The 13,986-nt window shown below is 35.2% G+C and overlaps 1 protein-coding gene across 1 annotated transcript in view; it reads right to left on the bottom strand.

The window, feature by feature from the left end:
• Positions 1-5,589: 5,589 nt before the first annotated feature.
• The window catches only part of LOC128203599 (protein mono-ADP-ribosyltransferase PARP14-like), a 49,630-nt gene continuing 41,233 nt past the window's right edge, over positions 5,590-13,986 (bottom strand). The window contains exon 26 of the mRNA XM_052905089.1: positions 5,590-13,736. Within this exon, the coding sequence (XP_052761049.1) occupies positions 13,459-13,736 (278 nt within the window). The 3' untranslated portion in view covers positions 5,590-13,458. The remainder of the gene's footprint in view (positions 13,737-13,986) is intronic.

Raw genomic sequence — 13,986 nt, 5'->3', positions numbered from 1 at the left:
CTTGGTACACATGCTTATAGTGACAAGATGCAACTTGCTACACAACATGTCATGTTAATAACGACAAGATGCAACTTGGTACACATGTTAATAATGACAAGATGCACCTTGGTACACATGTTAATAACAACATGATGCAACTTGGTACACAAGTTAACTAAGACAAGATGCAACTTGGTATACATGTAAACAATGACAAGATGCAACTAAGTACACGTGTTAACCAAAACAAGATGCAACTTGGTACAAATGTTTTCAGTGATAAGATGCAGCTTAGTACAAATGTTTACAGTGGCAAGATGCAACTTCTTGGTACACATGTTAACAATGACAAAATGCAACTTGGTATACATGTTTACAATTGACTGGCAAATCGACCCTCAAACAAATAACTTAAACCATTAATTGATAGCTGTAAACAACTTAAACGCTTAGATATAAATGTATACCGGTATATAGTTTTTCATTAATATGTCCACTTTACAAGATGCACAAAAGTCTTCTTGAATGAAGGGTTGAAATATATCAACGATCTTATGCTTGTCATTTAAATACCCCAGTTTTGACTGGGTTTGCCAATTGCCTCCCTCACCAGTTATGAATTCCTGGTCCGTCACTGTCAAGGATGAGTTCAGACTCAAACTATACAAACTGCAAATCTTCATTTCATTCCAACGTTCCTCCGAGTTACGTATTGATAATGGAATTTGCTGACTTTTATTACAATTCGAAATTGTACAATTATTCACATTTATTTTTGCAAAACGAACGGAATAATTAAAGATGATTCATGGCAATTTAAAAAAAAAAATGTTTTTCTGAGTCTGCTCGTTTGCAGTGGGCATGACGTGTTTGCGCTGAGGCTCTGGTGGGCTCTGCAGGATGAGGTCAAGAGGAGGTATTACCAACTTTGAAAATACTCTCATCCAAAACTAGAACAATTAACATTTGATTTGCGTTCGGTGCATGAGCGACCATTTACAGCAGATGTTATACGATATTAAACAGACATCACTCTTACAACTTCAAAAACATTTGAACATTCTTTAACTTGTTGAAGCAGTTTGAAACTTTCAATTTTACCCCAATGTTACCTTCGTTTGCAAAAACACACACACACTTTGCATTAATTTCAATATCAAAATGCACATACAATCGACAAGAATTTGTTCTAAAGTTCGATACTTGTACCGAACATCATCGTATTTCTGGTAAAAATAAAACATTGCATGAAGAAAAAATGCACACTTTCTCCCGCAATCGAGTGCATATATAATTATGCTCCGCAAGTGCCCGATGGTCGCTAGAGTTAAAATGTGCTTTAAAAAATGTCTTGGGGCGAGACGGGATGGTGAACTTTTTTATTAGATTCCATTTTGAATTATTAACGATGGAGGGGCTATTTTATGCGCTTGATAATACAAGGCGTAATTTTCCTAATACCAATGCTTTTAGTTGGATCGATCGAACCTTATTTGAGAACATTAATTTGGCTTACTAGATTACGATCATTTTTATATACGACGAACTACTAAAATGTGCTGACACACGTTTCATTTGAATGACTAAGCGCTCGTATAGTCTAGAAGTTCAAATTTGCAACGCGTATTCTGTTTATTCATGGTGCAATTTATTAAATCGACGATCTTTGTATTTGATAGCTTTGAATCGATTGCCTTTATTTCAGAGGCACAACAGACGGAATAATTGGAGAATAAAACAGATCATTTTCTTCTGACACACAGGCCATATTAGAAGCGTGTAAAGTCTGGCAGTATGATTCAAGGGCGGATCCAAGAATTGACGTTAGAGGGGGGACGTAACGGCGCAATCTTTTGACATGCGCCCCTCCCTAGGAACCTCACTGTATATGGCATAACATTTTTTGCATGGTGGTTGGGGTTACTTCCCGGAGAAGATAGTCCGGCATGGTGCATTTTGAGCGTATGCTAGTACTTTTTTTCTCCGATATTGACTTAAATAGTAAACTTGAACGTTAAAGGGGTGGGGGTGTACATCCGCTAGTGATGTCCATTTATAAGTCAGTCGTCGCAGCTTTATCTGTTGACTGACTTAGTTACTGACCGCCGGACAATGCAATTTATCAAAGCTGGTCACTGGTCAGATTGTAGCCCAGACGTACACGCATGTACACACTTGCAATTTCGTCTAGACCTGTTAAATGGTGAATGGCGTCATGCCATCCTTTGGAGTATCGACACCAACTACGGACACGAGTGTCTTTCAGATCTCTATGGCTTTCTAAACTGAAATCAACATGGATGCATTCCATAACAACCGATGATATTGATACGTGAAGCTTATGTTCACATAAATCATATACAATCATTCGAGGAGAGACAATATAACTATATTCCTATATGTAGTGCCACAGTAGAGTCGTGACATGTCATTGTCAGTTGCAAAGGGGTTTCTGTTTTTGGTTTTTGAATTTTTCTACAATGCAAATGGTGTCATAAGAAAGCGGTAACAATGTGAACTATTAGTTATCTTACAATTTAAACAACTCGATGTTCGTTTTTTAAATATAACTATATATATAGTAAAAACATATATAACAGAAATTCATTTTCAACCAGAGTCCATATTTACTTTGATTGCTGCAGAAAAGACAGTGCTTGTTACATTCCCGTTCATGTATGGTAATGAGTGGCTCCGAGAGGCGCCTTCGGCCAAGCTTCTTGTCCCATGCACGGCCACGCGTAAGAGCAGTGGCTCAGAGAGGCGCCTTCTTGCCCCATTCACAGCCACGCATCCGAGCTTTGGCTCCGAAATGCGCCTTCGGCCAAGCATCTCGTGCACAATGCACGACCACGCATACGAGCTTTGGCTCCGAGAGGCGTCTTCGGCCAAGCATCTCGTGCACAATGCACGGCCACGCGTAAGAGCAGTGGCTCCGAGAGGCGCATTCGGCCAAACATCTCATGCACAATGCACGGTCACGCATACGAGCTTTGGCTCCGAGAGGCGCCTTCGGCCACGCATCTCGTGCACGACCACGCATACGAGCTTTGATTCCGAGAGGCGCCTTCGGCCAAGCATATTGTGCACAAAGCACGGCCATGCGTAAGACCAGTGGCTGCGAGAGGCGCCTTCGGCCAAGCATCTCGTGCACAATGCACGACCACGCATACGAGCTTTGATTCCGAGAGGCGCCTTCGGCCAAGCATCTTGTGCACAATGCACGACCACGCATACGAGCGTAAATTATCGTCTCAACTAAGACGTGTTGTAGGGAAGTCCGTGTCTTTCGTGCGTTCATTAGGCTTAACAGTAGAAACATGCGTATGCAAAGTGTGTTTTAAGCGAGCGAAGAGAAGAAAAGTCAATTTCAAAAAGTATGAATACCAGTTAAAAAGACTGATTTACAGTCGATGTATTGACTCTTACTGACCTTTTTACAGCTTTCAGTGTTAATTATTGATGATGTCTGAGTTAATGAGATAGTTGTCTGTGTTACTGTGAGCATTTCCCACAGGGAACTTGGCTGCGAAAAGGCGGCATATGTTCCCCTTAAAGAATATCGACAAGTTGAGTCAGCAATAGTGCAGTAAAGCAGAAATAGTTCTGGTTGCAGCAAGTCATCATCATCTATATCCATTGATTATGCACTTAGGTGGGCCCGCTATTTTTTGGTAAATGAAACATAGACCGAAATACCTAGACTTAGTAAACACGCCCTGAAATCAGATAATGAGCAGGACTGGGACTGATCGATAATGACAGAATGGGATCATCGATGCCGAAACATAAATCTGTCAGTTCTACCATACTAGATGAACAATACACAATACGTCGGACACGTATCAAATTCAAATTTCGCAAAGTTTATTACTGGCAGTATTCTGCTGGATATGTTGCTCTCCGAAAAGGACCAAGAACATTCTGCAAAAAGGATTCGTAATAGCATCACCCCTAATACATCCAGGAGGTGATTTCATATTTCATATTAATACCAGAGGGTCAGAGCTGGTTTGACCTGCTCAATGTCAATAAGGAAAACAACCATGGAGACACACATTGTCGCGATAAAATTGATATTGAAAGCGGTCGCAGTTCCATTCCGACATTTTCTACTTTTAACAATGGTGCGGGTGTCCGCGTTTCCCCCCAAGAGGGCATTGGCTCGATTCCCAAATTGCCCTGGCATCCGAAAAAGGATGATATATTGCTTGTTTAAGCGCCGTCAACGAATTCAAGAATTATGATCACACTCAATGTCGAAAATTAATTAGTATATCTAGACAATCTGCTTGAAATGTCATGAACAGTTTATACCGAACAGCTAACACATGCGCGCGTGTGTTGGCGAACGACCGAGTTAAAACAAAATGAGATCAAAATGTGCACACTCTATGTTGACATATTCACACGATATCTAATCACAATATCTTTTTAATAAATCCTCTATTGTCAGTGATTATCTTAAGTGAAGATGAAATGTGTGAATGTAGTAAAGGTGATTGAGTAATGTATTCCATGATAACAATGTTTGCTCCAACAGGGTGAACAGGGAAGGAGGGGGGGGGGGGGGTCAAAATCCCCTGCGTGTCCATGGTTATCTCTAATTGTATGACCCGGTTATCATCTAGTTAGGTCGATAAGAATATAATAAGAATGCATGCAATGATGATTTTCAGTATGCATTATCTACATTTAGACAATGATTGTAAGTTAAAAATTGAACATGCACCCATAACTGAGTTTTAACTGTATTTGTTTCTATCATATGGGGTATCAGTGATATGAAATTAACACCTTTGATATTCATATATATGTAATTGATAACCCTTTTATCAGCTGAGACCACTATGGTCCGATTATCACAAACAGCACGGGCAAAGCATGGTATACATGTAGGACAAGCATGGCTAACTCTTTTGTTCAGAACAACTCGTCATGTTTAAAGTGATTTAGAGCACTTTTAAAAAAATAAAATAAATATCTAAAATTCATCTCGAAGCAGTCCTGTTTGTGATAATCTTCCAGCACCCCGTACACGAGTTGTACACTGGTAATGTACATGTGTATGTCGGTCTCACGCCGCATGATCACCACACAACTGTTCAAGTTAGAGTGCGGGTCGCTTTACAAGTGGACCTTGACCGAGAGGATCTAGTTCAAGTATTGACAAGGCCAATAATACATACTTGCATTGACACCAATTTTCAACGGCAATAACTCCGGAGCGACTGTTGCAATATGACATGTGGGTCTGAGATATATCTATATATCATCAGTTATTGCATTTTGCACATTTTTGCATTGTTGAAAAACCTGACAATGGTCAAACGTATCATTCAAAAGTTATAGCCGGCTAGTTATCAAACTGCTCATATTATGGACATAATTACTGTCACCAACTTTGGTAAGGTTTGGATACAGAACGTTGGCATCCAAGCGAGGACAAGGCAGTGACGAGTGGACAACACTGATGCAGAAAAATAGGATCTTCGTTAGGCTATCATGCTATGCAAGCTACATCAATTGAGAGGCTAGTCACGAAAGCTAGCAATGATAATGTTTAGCGGCCAAAGTTTTGGTCCAACCATTAATAACGAAAAACAGTTATCATTTATTTTCTTTATTAAGTCCTCGCAAACTCGAAGACAATAAAGTAATCACAAATAATGATTTGTTTGAGAATTAACAAACTTCCCAAGGATGGACACTGGACTGCTTGCAAATGAACTTTAGTGTTAAGTTGATAACGCTAAATCTCATTTCTTGGAGACAAAAAAGACGAACAATAACAGTTTAGTGATACATATGCATTGGTGTGCATTCAAAACAAATATTTTGTGAAAAAAGAGCAAATTATACATAAAGAATTGTAGCAGTACTTCTATGATAGTTTTGCTTGAAGCGAAGCACAAAATATATCTGAATGTTTCACTAAATATACTAACTATTTCAGTTTTTCAGTATTGGTTCCAGATTTTAAAGTTGAAGTGTTGCAGGAATGAACAAGTGGCTCATTTCTTTTCAATCAAAAATCTTAATTCCAACAAAAACATTTTATAACTAAGTACCACATGGAATCCATCCCAGTATGCAATTAGTTTCAAACCTTGAGTTGACAAATGATGGAATTCATATAGTGTTGCAGTATCATATTCAAATGTATTAAACAAAACAATTACTGCAAAAACAATTAGTCTGACAAATTTATTAATATAATGTTATGAACAAATATATATTTATATATGTTATATTAGTTTATCATAAAAAGAGTTTTCATTTGCAAACAGTCCCATGAAATAGTACAAAACAAAAGAGAAAATATATTGACATGACTAATTATAATCATATGAAAGGGCAGAGCCCTTATTTATACCGTACCAAGAAAATAATGACCAGTTTAATGCTCCTTTATTTATTCCTTATAATGGAACTGCTACCTAAATTGTCATATAAGTTAATTTCGTATTTTAGTATCAAATTAATATATTAAAATCTTCATTTCACTAAAATATGCAGTAAAATAATATTGATTACTTTTAGAGACCCCACACTGTATAGATATCTTCCAGTAAAATCTATAGTTTTAAGAATCTTCCAGTAAAATGTCTTGTTTTACATTACATTTACTAAACTGTTTATTATTTAGATTACATCCTGTATTACATATATTGTTTAGATTACCTCCATCAAAAGCTATCATTTAAACAATCTTCCAGTAAAATTTATGTAAAATATATGACTCCCAGTTCAGCCTTTTCATATCATGGTCAGTAATATAGCTATTTTTGGTTCTACCACCAGATTGGTGTTGCAGCAATTTCCTACGGAGTACCAGAGAAACTTCCAGAACAATATACAGTCTTCCAGTACTTTCAGTTACATGAAAGCAGTAAAACAATTAATATATAGCAGTTTCATGCAACTTAACCTCATTTGGAGCAACTTTTTCATTATGTTTGGGAATCATACACAGATCATGTATGTGGCACATAGATCATGTATGTGGCACATAGATCATGTATGTTACACATAGATCTTGTATGTGGCACATAGATTATATACTTGCCACATGCCACATAAATCATGTATATGCCACATAAATCATTAATGAGTCATTATTTTCTGGTACAACATTATAAACAAGAACCAAAATCTGTTGTAATGTATGAGCATATATGTAGTTGTATGGCAACTCATCTTATAAACAATATTAGAATTCTATTCCAATTTACCACAGTACATTATCATGTGACTTATAACACAGAGGCATGTATATGATCTAGCACAATGGGTAAACAAGCAAAAGGCACCATTGGAATAACCCTCATTTAATTAAAGAAAACATGATTTTTCATCATTTTCATTATCTAGTTTGAATATATATTCATGTAGAAGCACAACGCTTTCTTTTCAAGAAATAAAAACCACAGCAAGATAAATTTTACAATTTCTCTATTTATATCAAATTGAGTTTAAACTTTTTTTGGGGAATAAAAAAGTCCTAAAAGCTTAAAGAAGCAAACAGGCAAATATTTGACTTTGAATAGTGCACTAGAATGCTTTAGTTCTGAATAAAAACAGGTCGTTACTACTTTAGACATATACCAGAAAAGATTACCTTTAAAATGGAATTATGCTGATTCTGTTAAACTCTGGTTAAATTAAAAATACCTGTACATTCAATGTAAGAATAGATATATATGCATACATACAAACCAACAGATTTCTCCAAGAACAGAACAGGCATTTACAAACATCGCGCCACAACAAGGTCATTGCATTATCTTTGAAAAGCATGCATACCGGTAATAACCAGAATCTTAATCGTATTTCATCTCAGATAAGGTTTCTAAGATAATATCTAATTCTATCTATATTTGGTTAACTAATTAACTATGTTTGACATATTCGATTAAAAATTTTTTACACATCCATCGACTTACATGTGTAATACTGTAAGCCATTACATATTGCTTCTTGTTCCCAACAAGAGTGCAGGGAAACTTGTTTCGTGTGTTTTTCAGTCAATGAGTGGCATAACTCAACAATTATTAAAGCCAGAGTTACTGGCCTTCATACACATGTGCATACTGTGTCCGGCAACATGTGTACTTAGTTTCATGTGAATATCTTCAACAGGTTGTGAATTATGCCCCAGGCAATTTTGTCTCTTTGAAAACAAACAAGCCAAGCATTTAAAGGTAATCACATTTTGCCTTAAATTCAAATTTCAAGTAGGTTTTTTTTGTAAGCTAACATTAATGTACATCATTTCAATACTATCAAAATGTATCAAAAAAAATGAATTTCTTCTGTAGATAATTACATGATGCTGATGTCAATACAGTTTTATTGACTATGCTTCAGCATCTATATGTCCTATAAACACTACATGAACAGCCTTTAATTGTATAATATTATTAATAGCTTCTTTTCAAGTTTACAAGAAAAAAACATGTAAAATAAGAAATGGTTTCAGTTACTGGTATTTGCTTTATAATTGTCTATATCAGAACTCAATTTAATCATAATAGAATAATAGAAATGCCTGTTCTGTTCCTAAGCTGCTCATTAAACAATAAAGATCAACATCAGTAATAAGAACTACAAAACACACGCAAATTCTATCGTATGATATAATGTGAACTAGTGAACCTCAGAATGGGGCTAAATGATATACATGTATATGACATTATTATATTTATCTATAAGCAGATGTAGATTTAACACTGATTCATGGACATAATATTAGTGTGGTCAAATTCAATGAGGTGAAAAAGTCTTAATTCTACATCAATTTAGCAAGAATACTGAGGTACTGTAAGCCTACATATTTTCAATTTAGCAAAGGTATTAACTGCTTCATTGAATTAAAATATAGAAATTAGGAAACCAGATGATTTATCTTACAGACACTAGATGCGTGTCTCTTATACTTGTTTTAATAAAATAGTATGTCAACTTAAGTTCTTTTGATTAGTAACAATTATACTACAAGTTTCAAAAACCTTTCTCAAAGTTGTCTTCTTCTCATGAACGCCATGTTCATAAGCAAATGTAATCAATTTTAAGTGTCTTATAAAGGGAACACAAACGAAGACAGCATATTTGTTTGACATGAAATTGATTTGAAGCAAAGAACTAGGACAACTTCTTCATTTTTCATTGAAACAGAAAATTCTGCCCTAAACTTGACCACTCTAATAAAATGAACGTTCTTTCTTTACGTCAAAATATGATCACCATAAAATCTCGGTAGATCATTTCTCAGATATCTTATAATCTTACATAAAAGGGTGTTGTTTTTTATCCAAACATGATTCTTACATTCTTATCCAAATGAAATGCATCCAAACTTTAAAATGTATAAATCCCTTTCACTATCAGGGATGCTCTACTCCTTCAGCATTTATAGACTCCATAATCATTTTTTAACCCATCAATCTTAGTTTTACTCGAGTTGTCTCATCAACTGAACACTATAATACCTACCAGCACAAAGAAATTTCACAACAGATTAAGCATATTATATGGAGAGGTTGTTTTAAAATAACTTCAATTTTAACTTTGTTCCATCTCAACAAATACCTCATAAAAAATACTGCCTAACAATTATAGATTAACATTATAACCTTTAACCAAATGTTCTATCAGATATCAAAAACAGTTGTAAAATTCCCTTGCACTAATACTAACACTGTGGCATTGTATGCCTGTGTTAATATTCCTGACCATCAAAAGCAAGCAGAAAAACAGCTGCAAACTTAATAGTTTAGTTTTTGCTTTTTAAACTTTAACCAGCAATTCTTGTACTTGCCCCCGATAATCCCGCTTTCTTGTAAAAGCACTCCACCCACAGCCAGGTGTCATTCCCGTTTGACATCTGAATGCGAGTGGTGTGTTCTCATGATTTGTTAGGACGTAACAAAACACATGTACAGATGTGCTCGTCCCTGGTCCCCACAGAAATGTGTAAAACCTGTTATGCTTCTTTGTTCTTTTTTCCATCATGCAACTAACAAAGCAATGTTATTTGACAGTAATTTATAAGAAACACAATTTGAGTTTTGTTACTTAAACTGTTGCAAGGAAAACATCTAAAAAGGGTCAATGGTCATACAAAATATGAATTAATGCAAATTAACAAAACAACAACTCCAAAATTGGCAAATATTTTTGTTTCAAAGCTAGAGTAATTGGTATTTTTCCTTTAACAACAAATGCCCTATACTTATATGGTTGAAAAGTACATGTAGCTTGCTTAAACAAGCTTTACCCATTTCTGTGAAAACATGCTGTTGGGAAGACCGTCTTCCCTATAAGCCAAATGTGAAGTTACAGAAATGTTTTTAAGCAATTGCAATTTCCTTTAAATTATATAACAAAACCAGGTATTCTTGTCCATTTTCTTAGTTTCTGTTCGTGTAAATACAGAAAATTATTCTCAGGAACAATTGCAATATAGGTAAGAACATCTAGTACACAATATGGTTTTGTTATATTTCTGAAGCTCCACAAATGGCTCAAAATGGTTTGCCTAATGACCGTATACAATAGGCATTGAAGTTGTACACAAATAAACATCATTAACAAATCTAACACAAAAGTAATTAATTAACCCAGGTATCATGACATTTTGTTAATAGTCAACCTGATACATTAAGAATCTTTAACCCAATATATTGAACTTAATCAGTTAATTTGTTTCAAACTACTGTATCAGACAGAATATAACCCATTAAACCACTACAAATATCGGATTTCAAACATTTAAGATCTTAATACAAAATTAAGATTTCATCATAGTTTTCTTTATCAATATAAACATCATTATTATTCCCAAGTACCACAGGAAATTCAAGTTCCTAAAACCAATTATCCTTCAGTTTAATTTCATAACTCTATCTCATGTACATATAAACATGTAATTAACGCAGTACACACTTGTAATAATGTTTGTCACTGAATGCACATATTTTATATGAAGAAGCCAACTCCCCCCCAGAAATAGTTTCTTCCGACCATCTTGTAGTCCCTGTTACTAGTTATCATGTTAACTAGGTTGCAGAAACATTTCACAACTGCTTTAACACTAATACTGTAGCAATCAACAACAGGGGTATAAATGAAATGTACACATCCCCTCACTTTGTACAAGATCAGCTGTGATTTTAGTTATATACAATTTGTAGCACTGAGTTGACATATACATGCATGGTAAAACTAGTATTTACAAGTACAAATGGATTACACCATGAAAAATATCACAAACACTTGGTAAATCATGAAAACAGCTTTATACACGAGACTTAACAACGGAGATGCCCTCAAAGTAAAGATTATATATACATTTATACAAGTATTCAAATAGTTTATGGACTATGATTTTTTTTTAAAAGATTAATGTATCACCTGAAAGCTTTTACTAAATTTATAAACATGAACTAGAACTCCGCGAGTCGGATGTGTCGCCTGACGAATTTTTTACTGTCGACATTATAGCTGTTAGATTGGCATTTTATTCATTTATAGACAATGATATTGCCATTTAACTTTCAAGTGTAGGTGGCATTTGAACCCTCAATCAGATATACCTACAGAATAAGTTTCAGGTTGAAACCTCCTATAGTTTATGCCACGGACAAAACCTAAGCAAGCAAATTAACAAAGGGCAATAACTTTAAAACTAAGAAAGCAAGAGTTACTGTTATTGTGCACTGCACTTGCCCTCAATGAGATATATCTAGGTATGAAGTTTCAAGTTGATACCTCTTATATTCTTCAAGATATGCCCCGGACAAAATTTTAAGCATGAAAATTAACAAAGGGCAATAACTTTAAAACTAAGAAAGCAAGAGTTACTGTTATTGTGCACTGCACTTGCCCTCAATGAGATCTGTCTAGCTATGAAGTTTCAAGTTGATACCTCTTATATTCTTCAAGATACGCCCCGGACAAAACTTTAAGCATGAAAATTAACAAAGGGCAATAATTTTAAAACTAAGAAAGCAAGAGTTACTGTTATTGTGCACTGCACTTGCCCTCCATGAGATCTATCTACATATGAAGTTTCAAGTTGAAAACTCTTATATTCTTCAAGATATGCCCCGGACAAAACTTTAAGCATGAAAAATAACAAAGGGCAAAACTCTAAAAATATGGAAGCAAGAGTAACAGTTCTTGTGCACTGCACTTGCCCTCAATTAGATCTATGTACATATTAAGTTTCAAGTTGATACCACTAATAGTTTAGGAGATATACCCCGGACAAGTTAAAATGGGACGCGGACGCCGCCGCCGCTGCCGATGCTGCCGACAAAAGTAACCCCTATATGTCGTCTTCAGGCGACACAATAACACACTGAATATTGAGTTACGGCATTTTGAACATACATCTCTTTTTTATTGGGAGAATGAGAAGATTAATTCCATGAATGGCGTGTCAAAATGTCCCTAGACTTGGTTGTGAAGTTGTAGCCTTACTGCTAGACAAAGCAGCACAGTATAATAACAGGAGCGATTGTACAGGGAAACGTTCAAGTTCCAATACAAACACACACAATTATCATTTATGATATTCTATAACTACAGACAGTATCAAGTTGTTTTTTTTTAGTTGTTTCTTACATGTCTTAACTACTGTATTATTTAATGAAATTTAACTAATCTTTGACAGTTACAGCAAATATTTCTTCTAAATTAGTGTTTTTTCCACTTAAAAGGGAGTGGTGGCAAGGCCCTTTAATAGCATCATTTTGACAAAAAGGTGGGAAAAATTACCATGATTCATATAATGTTAAACTTGTTTTCAAACTTTTTATTCAACAAACCTATATATATAATTATAAAATGGCACTTAATGGCTACATTTGCTAAATTTTAAAAGGTCAATGCTCCTAAAAAAAAGAAGGATTTTTTTACCTGGGGTGGGGAAAAATATATACTTTTTTTCAGCAGGAAAATGGGACCTAAATTCCGGCTCCAAAAAGACCTGTTTTTTTTCTGAATTACAATTAAATAAGTACATTGGCAATTTAAAAGTCTTCTTAACGGAATTGTATAAACTCTGTAAAGTATGTATAAATCTTTGAATTGCAGTTGTAACAATTACATCCTGTACACATAGGAAGTATGTAGTCAGTTTTGAAAGCTCTGAAAGCTTATGTTTATTGTATCATGGAGACTTGAATTAAACCTTATCCTATGTCACTTTAGCAGAAAATTAACTACAATGAATATTTTATATTCAAAGTATAATGCTGGGCATCAGAATATGGATAATTTCTAATGTATTTAAGTGATGTGTACACAAGAAGTATATCAGTAACGGTAATGAATGTATGAAATTAACAATACTCTATGGTTTTAAGCAATTACATAACCTACATGTATATATGTATATATATATGACATATCTCGATCACTATGGCTGATACTTGAATCTGAACACATCTGAAATAAACTAAAGACACATCACATGAATGTGATCAAATACTCTGGGTAGGCCTGAGTGTCATGGAATATAACAAACTCCATTGGCTTGTTCGTGTCGTCGACAGCGCTGTCATAAACATCTTCAGGCTTTGCGGGATTGATTGCAGGCAGAACCCGCATCTCGGGTTTCCCTTTACAGAACTTGCCAGCGAGTACTTTGGCGAGGAACATGTGGCTATGTTTCCCACCCTGAAGGTAGGATTGGCACGAGTAGGAGGCATCTGCGGCAAAGTATACACCCTGTCCATACCACGTTCCTGGAAATGGAAGACACACATTTAGCCGTAGCATCAAACAATCATATTATACATGTATACAAATGGAGAGGCAACTATTAATTTCAGCAGAAAGTATACACTCAGCAGGCCTTGTTACTAGGATTTGTCTTTTTGGGTTGCAAATACAAGATAATATCTTGTGTAGCATCACATTCGGGAAACTAAGTCATTGATTCATTATAAAAGATACATTTCTTACTTAGTACAACACTGGTTATATCCTCTGAGT

Source organism: Mya arenaria, chromosome 2 (assembly GCF_026914265.1).
Source record: "Mya arenaria isolate MELC-2E11 chromosome 2, ASM2691426v1".
NCBI lineage: Eukaryota > Metazoa > Mollusca > Bivalvia > Myida > Myidae > Mya > Mya arenaria.
The sequence above is the reverse complement of the archived record's forward strand: the minus strand, read 5'-3'. Positions and strand labels throughout refer to the sequence as shown.